General features: G+C 38.1%; 1 protein-coding gene across 1 annotated transcript in view; it reads left to right on the plus strand.

The window, feature by feature from the left end:
• Window positions 1-205: 205 nt before the first annotated feature.
• The window catches only part of WARS2 (tryptophanyl tRNA synthetase 2, mitochondrial), a 76,031-nt gene continuing 62,655 nt past the window's right edge, over window positions 206-13,581 (plus strand). The window contains exon 1 of the mRNA XM_051992899.1: window positions 206-4,758. Within this exon, the coding sequence (XP_051848859.1) occupies window positions 4,669-4,758 (90 nt within the window). The 5' untranslated portion in view covers window positions 206-4,668. The remainder of the gene's footprint in view (window positions 4,759-13,581) is intronic.

Here is a 13,581-nt window from a genome sequence, read left to right on the forward strand (position 1 = left end):
GTTTGAGTTGCAAATAGCATAAGTATAACGTCAGACTCACAGAATCTAAATGATCATCTAATTTTTCTCATTTTATGAGACAGAAAGCTCAAAATTCAAAAATCTAGGTTTTCTGATTGCAATGTGCAGTCCCCAAAAAAGATTGTCAAAAGTTATTTGTTGTAGAAATTGAGAGGAATGAAAAACTGTGAGACAGAGTTCCTGGATAACTAATAAACACTTTATTAATTAGGCTAGCAAGTAATAAAAACTTTAGCCACCAAAAACAAAACCATGGATATCAAATTATGCTTAAATAATTTTGGAAAAGGTCCCCCCAACAGATGAAAATCAAAGCCTGATTGGTTAACAATTAAAAAGGGGATGGGCATATTAATGAGACGGGCTAAAAATCTTCAGCTCCTCTTGCTAAGATCAAGATTAGATCATGATGCTGCGTGAAATGAGAAGAACCATGAGATCATTGTACACTTCAACAATAATACTGTATGAAGATGTAGTCTGATGGAAATGGATATCTTCAACAAAGAGAAGATCTAATTCAGTTCCAATTGATCAATGATGGACAGAATCAGCTACACCTAGAGAAGGAACACTGGGAAATGAGTGTGAATTGCTTGCATTTTTGTTTTTTTTCTCAGGTTATTTTTACCTTCTGAATCCAATTCTTCCTGTGCAACAAGAGAACTGTTCGGTTCTGCACATATATGTTGTATCTAGGATATATCATAACATAGGGGAGGGGATGGAAGGAGAGAAGTAAAAAGTCGGAACAGGAGTGTAAAAGATAATGTTGTAAAAAATTACCATATGTACTGTCAATAAAAAGTTATTTAAAAAAAAAAGACTGGATCATGAGATTCAGGCCATTCTCTGCATCATTTCTTACCGAGCCTTAATCTTTTTTTTTTTAATTTTATTTTTATTTTGAACTTAAAAGACCAAAAAAACCCAGTTATGAGCTTTTCCATAAACACATAAAAATACACAAAAAAAAATGTGCAAGAAATTATGAACCTTCATTATATACACTTAAAAGCATACAATCAATTTTATATTACTTTCAAAACTGGCCTCTTCAATTGTGTTTCTTTTTGTGTTCTCATATATTTTCAAAAAATGTTTCAGTGGGCATCTTTGTTGATTATTGTTCATTTTCCTCTATCTCGATTTCCCAATTAGCACTTTATTGCTATATACTTTACAAATATCTCATCTGATTCTCAAAATGATCCTGAGAGGTAGTTGTTATTATGATCCCTATTTTATGGAAGCAGTAAGTGAAGCAGAAAGAGAATAAGTGATTTTCCCAGGGTCACATAATAAGCAACTGAAGTTGCATTTGAACACAGGTCTTCCAGACTCCAGATCAGTACTAAATAGCACCATCTAACTGCTTTAAAAAAAGAAAAACCTTATAACAGATAAATCCTGATTTATCTGGCCACTGGGTCCAGATGGCTCTGGAGGGGAAAGCAAGGCCACTATCTTGCACACCATCCCTCACTTCAATCCATTCACTTGCATGTCATGGCATCCTCTCTCTGATGCATGGTCCTCTTTGATAACAAAGGATAAATGGCAGCAGCTTCCTCCGGCAATTGGGACAAAGGAATCCATCTTTTTTCAGATCACTCTAGTTGGTTTTCTCCTTCATAATTTGGGTTACCCTAACTTCCAGTGGGGAGGTTGACCATAGACCTTCTAAGTTGGTGGGGCTCAGCCAAAATCACAGAGAATGGACCCAGAGGATCTGGGGCAATCTCGTCTATCAGCAATGCCCTTCAGAGACTGACCGAATGATTTGTAAGCACTGGTCTCTGAATGAGCAAGTAGAAAGGAAAAATATCAATCCTAATTTAATAATCAGGCATCAATTCAATAGAATAATTTCTCTCCAATGTATGCTTGACTCTTATTCCTGGAAAAACTCTGAAGGAGAGAGTTGTGAGACCCAAGAAAGGGAAGCCATGATGACTAACCATCAGCATAGCTTCCCAAAAAAGAGGTGATGGCACAATGATCTCATTCCCTTTTTGGGGGAACACTTAAGATGGGTCAGCACCTCAACCTCATTTTTCTAAGGATGGAAGTTGAGCTGTAATTTTTGTTCCAGCCCAGGCTCAAAGAGATAATGAAATAACTCACCTGAGAGTCCAATTAGTAGATGAAACAGTCAAGATAAAGGCCTAGGTGCTCTGTCCATCCAGTCTTATTTTCTCCATACTAGAATGTCTCAAAAGAATGTGTGTGAGCCAAGAATTGTCCCTAGTTTGCCTGCCTTATTACCGATGTGACTTTAATTGCCTTTTTGCATCTTTGCACTTTTAAATATATGCATAGGATTTTTTCCAAAATAAGATTGCAAACCCTATGAGGGCAGTGTCTGCTTTCTATTTCTATATTCTAGAATTTTAAGACACAGTTTTACGAATTAAAAATATGAAATATTGAATTCAATTAGAAAGCATCATGCTCAACAAGGTTCTGAGATTTTGATTTTGAGGATGATTTTCCCTAATGAGTACAAAGAAATGGGGAAAAAAAGACATTCTTGTCTTCAAAATAACTAGAAGAATATTATGAAGCAAAAAATTGGATACTGAGAAAGGCTGTTGTATTTGGCAATTAGATCATTTAGTATCCTTGGTTACTTTGGTGACAAAGATTGATTAGAAGGGGGGTTGTGTGTGTATAAGTGGAAACATCCCTAGCCAAGTGAAAGAGTTAAGATGGCAATTAGAAAGATTAATACACTCAAGGAAGAGGTCAGTAAGGAGGCAGATGAAGATGCAAGAAAGAAGTTTCACAAGAGATTGAAGGGGACATGACTCAAGATTCTGATGGAAGAGCTAACTTTGGCTAAAAGAAGACAGATATGGATAGTTGTGGAGGTGAATTCGATAGGAACAGGGATAGAAACTGGCATGGTTCTTTCATTTCACTGATATATGGCATTCCTATCAAAGTGATCCCTTCTCTGAAATCCAGGTCTCAGCAGTTGCTAAGAACACAGAGAAGCAACTTGTGGATCACATAGTCCTTGTGTCAGAGGTGAGACTTGTACTCGCATCTTCCTGGTTCTAAGGCCAGTTTCTCTTTTAACTTGGATCACACTCTAAATCTGATGGATTGGTCTTCTCTCAATACCACTGTCAGCCAGATTACTTGCTATGAAGGGGCTAAGGTAGACTAGAGCCTAGCTTTTTAAAACTGCAGGTCATGACCCCAATGTGGGGGTCCCAATCCTTAGTCAATTTTTTTGTGTATATCTAATTTATAAATCTACATACCTGGGATAACATAGAAACTTCTTGGGTGAAAAAGGATCTCAAGTGGGAGTTTAACAAGGCTTAGAGTAGAGTATTTAGTAAGAGAAAAATATTTAGACCACCCTTTATAGGGGTATAAGTAGTCAATAAATATCAAAAGGTTTGCTGAATAATATGGGTTCTCAGCCAAGGGTAAAGATCAAGAATAATCATTGAAATTTTCCCACTTTCTCCAGGAAAACTTGGTAGAATGAGAACTACAAAAAAGAAAGTAGGTATAATGGTAATTTATCCAGGGTTGGGGATAACAGTATAGTATAACAAAAGTCAAGAATGGTTTGATATTCTAGCATGGTGCCAAGGTTGACCATACCTGAAGTTCAGGCAGGATAGGGAAGAAAATAAAGACAAATCAGATATGTAACTTGGCAATACAAATATTTTGCTAATATTTAACATACACATCTAATTTATTTTTAATAAATTCCAAAATACTGTATACAACAAATCACTCTAAATGTAAAAAGTACTTTCTCATTACCTCCTCTGGGCTCTGTATGTTATGTCTGCTCTTATAGTTTTTATTATTATATTATAATCTGGTAGAGATCAGGGTCTTTTTATTTACATACCACCTATCATAGAGTCTAAAGTAGCAAACATTAATGTTGAATGAATTGCAGTAAAAAAAAAAAATCCTGTTAGCGATGATAATACGAATTGGTTATTATTTGCATCCTTACTGTCAGTATAATTATTTGGCACCCCCCCCCCCAAAAAAAAAAAAAGAAAAAAGAAAAAATACCTTTGCAAGAAAGCTAGGTATTACTATTCTGTTTGCTGCTTTAGGCTTTCCACATCAGGAAAGCAAACACAGAAATCTGTGCATTGAAAACAACTTCGTTCATTCTAAGCCTCACTAACATCCAAGGGGCCCGCCTCCGTCCCCAGCCACCTCGGTATGGCGGGACATTCTAATATATGCAGAAACAGTTCTTTCTTTTCTGGTTCTCTCTAATTGCTTTGCTCCCCTCCCCCAACCTTTGCAACTTCCCCCCACCTCCGCCCGACCCGTTTGGCACAAGACAATCTCCAAGAGCTCGTCCGCCCCTCAAACCCCCTCCTCCCGCCTTCGCCTCTCCAGACTTCTCCCCCTTTCTTTTTTTTTTTTTTTCCTGTAAAAAGGCAAGGTGCAAGAGAAGGTCTCTGGCCAGGCCTAGAGGGTGACAGCGGAGCGCAAACTCCGAAAACCCTTAAGATTGGAGGAACCCGAGGGGCAGCCAAGTACAATAACAGAAATTCAGCCGCGCAGGTGGAGGGAGGGGTGTTTAAGCCTAACTTCCGGCGCCCGCCCGATGACGTCTCCAAAAGCCCACGGGCGCCTGTCCCACTAAAGATGGCGCTGCACTTGGTGCGGAAGGCGCGTGCATGCCGCAGCTTCATTCGAGCATTTCATGGCGGAACCGTAGCGGATCCCGTCCCCCAGGTAACCGAAAGAAGCCCCTCCACCACCAGTCACCGCTGCCTCGCGGCCCTTCTCATCCCTCTACGGCTCTTCTGATTCTTCCTGTTTTGCTTTTTCTTTGGGAAAGAGCAAGTGCGGTGACAGCACGGCTCTCCCCTTGTGCGGTAACTTTCATTTTGGAAGAGTTGCCTTTGACCCTGTGCGTGATGGCGTTAAGTGACGTATGGACGTTTAGATCGCGCTTGCTTGAGACTACTCCGCTGACGTTGTTCACGTGATCACAACTTTCACCTCCTCTCTACCCCTGCGCCAGAATAGTCGTAAGGAGCCGTGAGCTACGGGCGCCGGCCCTTCCCCTTTCCCCTTCTTCCGGCGCTTCCGGGCGCGCTTTCCTTGGTGGTTGGAGCAGGCGCGGGAGGGGACCTTAGAGATCACCTGTCCCAGACCCCAGTGTTTGCCAATGGCCACACTGAGACCCAGAGAAATTAACGCTTTTCCCAGGGGCACCCAGCTCGCCAGTAATTGACCTAGGACGGATTGGAATCCAGGTCTTTCGTTGTACTTACTACTCTAGCCTTGTTCCTAAATCTGGCTAGACTTCTTCTTGGTAGTTGCGCCTTCCTTCCCTAACTGAGAGATCGGAAACCCTCGTTGCTACGGCACCCACAGAAATGTCTTCTGTAATCTGTCCAAGATCACACCTAGAGTCAAACCTTTGCCTTCGGGTTCTAAATCCCACCATAGCAGCCCGCTTACATCTCAAAGGTATTTTGGTCTCAGGTGGCTGCCGTCAGGGGGAAGGGTAAAAGAATGATGTTTTTTTTTTTTTTTTTTTTTTTTTAATTTTATTTTATAATAACTTTTTATTGACAGAACCCATGCCAGGATAATTTTTTTACATTATCTCTTGCACTCGCTTCTGTTCCGATTTTTTCCCCTCCCTCCCCTAGATGCAAGCAGTCCTATATATGTTAAATATGTTGCAGTATATCCTAGAAACAATATATGTGTGCAGACCCGAACAGTAAAGAATGATGTTTTAATAGATTTTTGTCTGATCAGTCTGCTCTAACTCACCCTTGCTGGCACATGATCCGAAATGCCGAACTTAAGCTACATTTTTCACTCCATAGTTCCATTATGACAATTTAAGTAGCCAAAGTGTTTTGTTGAATTGAGATATTGGAATCGAGGATGGGAAGTATTCAGTATCCAGAGGAGGGGTCATCATACTTTTTTCTCAATAAAGATTTGTAATTTCAGCTTTATCTGAATTCTACACTCATAAATTAAAACTTTTCTAGTAGCCAATCACCAGTTTCTGTGGCTTTTAACGTTTGGTGTTTAGCCTTTTGATGAGGAGTCTTCACTTAACAAGGTTGATTCTTGGACAATATCTGCCATTTTTAAAGGATTTCCAATTTAACAGAATCTACATCTAGGAATAACAACATGTTATAATGAAAGGCAGGGCAAGGAAACAAGAATTTTAAACACCAGATACTGTAGTAAATGCTGGGAATACAGATACAAGCAAAAGAAAGACAGTTCCTGCTCAGAAAAGAAAAAAAAAAAGCTAATATTCTAAGGGTGGGGAAAATAGCAGCAATAAAAGGAAACAGAAAGTGGGATGAAAAGTAGGTTGCAGGTACCAGAAATCAGATAGTGCAGCCTGGGAAGGAATGAATATATTGTAGTCTCTTTAAAACAGAAGTTCTGAGAGGAAGCAGCCAGTAAGTGGAAGAGACTCCAGGAGTGGAGTGTCCTGTTGTGAAAAGTTTGGTGCTAGAGTTGAGTTTCCAGGCTGAAGAATTTTTTGTGTGGTAGAGAAAGTCTGAAGAATTTGTGATGGATTCTGGAGAGATAAAGAAAAATGGCTTTCTTCAGAACCTATCTAGTATGAGAACTTGAAAAAAAATTGGAGTTTGCATTTTTATCAGACTGAGATATGACAGATAGTCATGCCAGGATTAATTTAGTCTCATTTCACATTAATTGGGGTGCTTTAATTATGAGGCCAGGAATATGTGGGGAAGATATAGGGTGGAACTGGGAGAAATCAAGAGCGGCTGCCAGTCCAGCATTTCTGCACTACAGGCCCTTCAGTTAAAAGTAGGAAACTAGCTGAGGACAAGATTACAATTCTGAATTGTCCTGAAAATGTTAGACTATTATTACAGCATTTTCACCTTGACTGATCAAAAGCTTATTAATGACACACTTACTAAACTCTATAGGTAATTGATCCTGTAGCTCAGCTTTGATTCTAGATTCTCTCTTTCATCTCAGAAGTTGTAGCTAACAAAATAAAATAAAATAATATTCTATATATAATATAAAAGTAATCTTTAAAATCTTTTTTCTGGCAGTACTTTGCCACATAATATTTATAATTTACATAGCTCTAAAAGGTGCTACAGGTTTACAAAGTCCTTTACGTATATTAATTGATCCTCCCAGCAACCTTGGATATTAGAGGCTATTATTATTACCATTTTACAGATGAGGAAACAGACGGTAACTTGCCCAGGGTTATACAGCTAGTAAATGTCTCAGTTGAGATTTGAACTCAGGTCTTTCTGAGCACTTTACTATCTCATCTAACTGCCACATTTAATATTAGGCACTTAAATCCATTTTAAATAAATGAATGCAAGGCTTGGTGAAATAAAAAGGAAAGAATTTAACACATATGTTGGTAAAGTACAGTCTGATTGGTATGAGAAATTTTCTTAATAATAAATACTAAAGAAGTGACTCCATCATCCTCTACTGTGGCTGCTGATACATTCCTAACTAAATAGAAGAACTGTTCAGGTTTAGTGTCAGGTTTGCTACAAGGCTTGATGCAGTTACATAGAATTTTCACAATCCACATAAAATTGGTTAAAGTTGTGCTGAATTATTTTTTAATTTTTCAAGAATAAGACAATAAGTCCAGTTTTAATTTATATCTGAGAGTTGTAAAAAGCAAATGAGGTGATGTATAGGACAGTTCTTTTAAAAGTATGAATTGTCACATAAATGTTTGGCAGTATTCTCTTTGCAATATTTTTAGATATCTGAGAGACATGTTTGTCAAATGGTGTTATTGCGAAAATGGTCTTTAAAAGTACCAGTAAAAATTTATGATCACTTTTCCTGTGTATGTCTTCCTCTCCTTTTGAGAAGTTTCCTTTGAAGAGTTCCATGAACAGATGCGAAGATTTGTGAAGGGAAAATTGGGTCTTTAAAATAGATGCATTAGACATTTATTATATCTCATAACATGTATAGAAAGTGAAAAATATTTTGTTTGAGCTGAGAACAAAGGAAAGAAATTCACATTTTAGGGTTAGCAGTTTTAGAAAAGTATAGAATTGAGTTTACAATGAAATTATGATCAAACAATCCTTCCCATAAATAAGAGTGTTTTTACTGGGAAACAAAAATAAAGGAATCATAGCATTATTTATGCTTGTAAATAGGTACACATACTAAAACATGATTTTTAAAGAATGGTTTACAAGTGATTTACTAATGGGAGGTCATATAAAGTAATTAGATATACACTGGCAAAAAAAAATTGTTATTGAACTTGTATTGTTGAAGCTCAATATTCTAATACTTTAAGGCTACATGTGGAGTTGCATCATGCAATTTTTGATAAAAATATATATGGTTAGGAATGAATAAGAATGCACATTATATTCAATTATCAAGTTATGGATATATTCTAGCTAGAAAAAAATGGGTTTCATTTTCCCAGGTGTCACTAGCAAAAATTGGTTGGGAAGAGTAGTTAGAAAATCAGGAGAGTGTGCTTCTTGAGAATGGAAATAGGGATTGGTTCTCTTTTCATTGATCTAAAGATCCCTATACTTAGATAAGAAACTCCACCAATGAAGTCTGACACCCTCGCTACAACTTCTATTCATAAGGAGTTACTGAGATCACTGAGAATTTAACTGGCACAATTGTCTAGGATCACTGTGCCTTGAATCCAGATCTTCAAGCCCATCTCCCTGCCTGCTTAGCCTTGTTGCCTCTTAGACTTTGAAAATATATCTAATTAGTAGCCTACAAAGCTAAGTACAGAGCGTTTATAAGCAGTAGTTTGATCACCAGGTGATAAATTATTTGGATATTATGCCCTGTGATATAAAATGCCTCAGTCCTTGGTTTTAGAATACAGTGGTCTAAAAGGAAACCAAGTGTCATTAATAAAGTTAAAATTTGTTGAGATCTTCATTTAGTAACTGTAAATATACTACTGAAGGAAGTGAACCACATGGATATTGACATCCTATAAATGATATCAGAAAACAAAACTGATTGGAAGGCTGTATAATAAGTAAACTTCAAAGAGGTAAATAAAGAAATTGGGGAGAGTTTCACAATCCTTGTGGACAGGATGAAAATGGTAATGATAAGAAATTTGGTGGACTCTATAAATTTGGTTGAATCCCTAGAGTGAGAGTGGTGTCTCATTGTTGGATATCAAATTGTAGACATATGTTTAGTAGAGTGCCTTGGGATATTTTCTGGATTATGTTTTGTTTTTGTTTTTCTATTGTGACCATTTTCCACTTACTGTGGCTGCCTCTTGGCCTCTGGGGACCATGCCTTGGAGAAAATTTGGAACTTCAGCCCTGGCTGGGCAGTCCCGTTTGGTGAAATTTCTCATTATATCCAGCCAGCCTGAGACCTGATCATGTTCTTTTTCCAGCTATCAGCATTCGAGCCCTCATTCTTCCCTTCAAACTGTGTCACATCACCACTTCTGCTGTTTCTCAAAAGTGTCAGTTGACTGCCTTATTGTTCAATTCTCTGTCTTTTCTTCACTTCCACTTAATATATGTTTTCTCCCCTTAATAAGTAAGCTCTTGAGTATTGGGACTGACTTTCCCTTTTTGTATTTGTATTCTCAGTGGTAAGCATCATGCTTTTCATTTCATAGTTGGAATTGATCTCAAAGGCCATGTAATTCAAGCTCTACCTATCTAATACTCATGATAAGCATAGTTAATCTGTTTTTATTCAGTCATGTCTGACTCTTCTCGATCCCATGTGGGGATTTCTTGGCCATTTGCCATGTCCTTCTCCAGCTCCTTTAGCACATGAAGAACTGAGGCAGACAGGTTAAGTGACTTGCCTAAGGTCACACAGCTAGTGAGTGTCTGAAGCTGGATTTGAACTCTTGAACATCTGACTCCAGGCCCCAAACTCTCGCTTGGAGCTTGAGAAGATGCTAGTACCTTTGGCATGAATAAGAGAAATTAGGAAGAAGGGAGGGTTTTGAAGAAAAATAATGAATTTCATTTTGCACATGTTGAGCTTAAGATGTCTATGAGATATTAGTTAAAAGAACTTTACTTAGCTCCAGAATTGAAAGTCATTTTTTGCTGGGATGGTATGTAGCAGATTTTATAAGTTGGTACTAGTTTATCTGCAGCTCAAACTGGCATAGCCACAGCAACTGTCTGAGACATCGATTTCTTTGGGATTACCTGTGTCTTTTTTGTAATCTCTTTAATGGCTTGTTGAGACTTTGCAGGCCTGGATCATCTGTATTCATAACTTCTTTGAGAACCAGGTCAGTGTGCTTGCTACAGATAGCTTTTCCTTTGTCCTTGACTTTTGTCTCTTTTGAGTAATTACATCATTAAATTTTTCTCTTCTGTATCCATCTGAATGGCTGGTGCATTAGATATTTTCTTTTTTCTTTCAATATCCATGATTAGTGGACATGATCTAGGTAAATACTCAGCAAACAAGGCTGAGAAGAAGCTGTTTAGTAGTAGTAGTAGTAGTAGTAGTAGTAGTAGTAGTAGTAGTAGTAGTAGTAGTAGTAGTAGAAGTAGGAATAATGTCATAAAACTATAAAAAAGAGAATATGGGGATAAGAGGATGATTGAGGGGCTTAAATACTGCTCAGGTCAAGAAGAATGAAAATGGAGAAAAGACCATTAGTTTTAACAAGAGATCCCCAGTGATTTTGGAGAGAGAAAATTCAATTAAGTTGGAAGCCAGACTATGCATAGAGTTAAGAAAAGAATAAGGGGAAATGAAGTGCAGGATTATAGACAGCCTTGTCAAGGAATTTAAGCCAAAATAGGGAGAAGAGTTATAGGATGATAACTAGCAGAGGGGGATGATCACATCAGGATTTTTTGATTGGTGGACATACGAACATGGTTGTAGACAAACAGGGAAGCAGCCATACAGGGAGAAAGTCGAGATGAGAGGGGGGCAGTCTGGTGAAGAAGAGGGGATGGAATGAAATCACTTGGGCCATTAAAAAGGGTTTGCCTTGGAGAGAGAAGGGCCACATGTTCATGTGATAATTGTATACAGTAGATAATAAAAGGGATCGCCATGTTGGGAAAAAGGGAAGAGAGAACTCAGTGAATGGGTTCATTTTTTTTTTTTCAGAGCACTAAGAGACAAGGTTCTCAGCTGAGAGGTTGGGGGTAGGGAGGGCTTTGGGAAATTTGAGAGGGGGTGGAGAGTTAACTAGGGAGGTGTAAAAGGATTCCTTTGCTATGAGGGTCCAAATGAGGTCATGTAACTTAAGTTTCTAGGGGACACAGTCAGCACAATTTTTCCAGTTTTATTTAAGACAGTAGTACCTCAGGGCTAGGGTTTGGCAAGGCATATGGGAAAAAATACAAAATAAGTATCAGGGAGTTAAGTATAATTACATTGTATCATTTTTCAAATTAATCAATAGGTTTGAATTTCATAATACTTAAAGATCAATTTCACATAGGCCATTTGAATTTCTTATTATGGTGGCCGGGAGCAGTGAAAATTATAGATCTCTTTCTGTCTTTCCTTTTACACTGTTGTTTGGTCTAGATGAAGTATGAGAAAAGAGCAAAACCTTCTTGTAAGTTTATCTCCATGTCTCTATTTGGCTGTTGCTGCCTGACTTGCTTTGTGTAAAATAGAGTCTTTTAACACATGAGTCCCTAGATGCTTGTAGGAAGTTCTGTTTATGCACAGCTCACAGCCAAGAGGTCAGCTTGAGCGCAGCCCCAAGGGCAGAAAAAAGGTGGTAAGCACTGATGCTGACTGACGACTAGAGAGACATACATCTAAATCCTAGTTAGGATTTATAGCTGGAACCCTTTTTTAAACAGAGATGAGATGTGTGAAGAGAACAGAGGTGAAAGTCCCTATTTAGGTCACTTCCTGCAAAAAAAAATCAGAAAAGCTCTCTTTCTAGGTAATTTTTATTGAAATAAATGATAAAGTAGTTGTGCGGTATGAAAATGCATTACTCACTTCAGTGAATTCATTGTCTCCCTAATGTCTTTAAAATAAAAATCAGCAATCCTTTATTAATTGTCTACTCTTTGCCAGGCATTAGGATTCAGACAAAAATGAAATAAACCCTATCATTAAGGTGCAATCTTAAGAAAACAATCTGTCCATTCACAGCTGCCCACAGAATGAGTATAAGATCACTTTAGTGGGAAGACACTAGCAACAATGAGGATCAGGAATGACATGTCATAGGTGATGAACTGAGCAGGAAACTGGAGATTTCAGGGAGCAGAGGTGAAGAAGGAGAACATTCCAGAACTGGGGTAGGGGACAGTCAGTGTAGGGGGGACATTCAGAATTTGGAATGTTTGAAGAATAGAATAGAAATAGAACTCCTCAGCCGTCCTTTAAAGCGTTTCAGATTATGTCATAAACTTCCCTCCCCAATTTATTGCTCATTTCTGCCCTTTAAACACTGTTCTGTCACAGCCAAACTGAACTGATTGTTCCATGCTTTCTCTTAGGCTTTCCACCTCACCTTTGTCTCTTCACCTCCTTCAAAGCTCAATTCATGTACATCTCCTAGAAGTCTTTCCTGATCTTCCCAGTTGTTTGTGCTTTCCATCTCTTCAAATTTTCTTGTATCTACTTATCTATTTACACAGAAAAATAGAAAATCATAGAGATGCTCCAGTCCAGTCTCTTTTTACAGATAAAGAAACTGAGACCCAGAGAGGTTAGGGACTTGCCCAGGATCATTCATATAGTAAAAATCAGAGTGAGCTTTTAAATTCGGGTCTTCTAACTCTGAATTCTGCCTATTCCTTCCAATAAAGTCTCCTGCCCTGATGTATCTCCTGATATAAGATCCCCTCTGGGAGGGACTATTTGGCATTTTAACTTTGTGTCTAGTACAATAAGTGCCTCACACATAACAGTTGCTTGTTGGATTGGATTGGATTGGGATCTTGGTCAGAAGGATCAAAAGTTGCAGAAAGGTCAAGGTCAAGGAATATTAAATAAAAATAAAATATTAGATTTAGCCTCATTGGTAACTTTTGTGAGAAAAGTTTCAGTGGATTGTTGAGTTCTGAAGCCAGATGGTCTAAGGTGCAAATGGAAGTGTGAAGTATTATTTCTAGTCGTTTAATAGTGGAGAAGGAGAGAGAGATATGACCTTAGCTTTATGTCATGTAGTATTAGCAAAGATTCTGTTTTCTTTTTAAGGAGACCTGAGAATATTTGTAGGTATTGATTGAGTTGCCTGCAATTCTATTGAGTAAACGGGTAGGAAGAGATGGAAGATGAAAGAGGAAGAAGGAAAATTTAATAGGGTAACTTCCCAAAAGGAGGTGGATGGAAACAATATCAAGAGCATATGTAGAAGAGAAGAACCATTTCATCCTCTGCAATTGAAGCAAAAGATGGAAGGATGGGTGAAAATGTATATTGTTTTTAGTTGTGGAGTAAATGACATGAGGCAGTTTATAACAGGTGGCCTCAGCAAAATAGATGAGTTGTAATAGGAGAGGCTGTGGTGCTGCACACTAATCCCAGTTACAATGGGACTGAGGCAGGCCAAGCTACTATGCC

This window comes from Antechinus flavipes, chromosome 4, assembly GCF_016432865.1.
Source record: "Antechinus flavipes isolate AdamAnt ecotype Samford, QLD, Australia chromosome 4, AdamAnt_v2, whole genome shotgun sequence".
NCBI classification, from domain to species: Eukaryota; Metazoa; Chordata; class Mammalia; order Dasyuromorphia; family Dasyuridae; genus Antechinus; species Antechinus flavipes.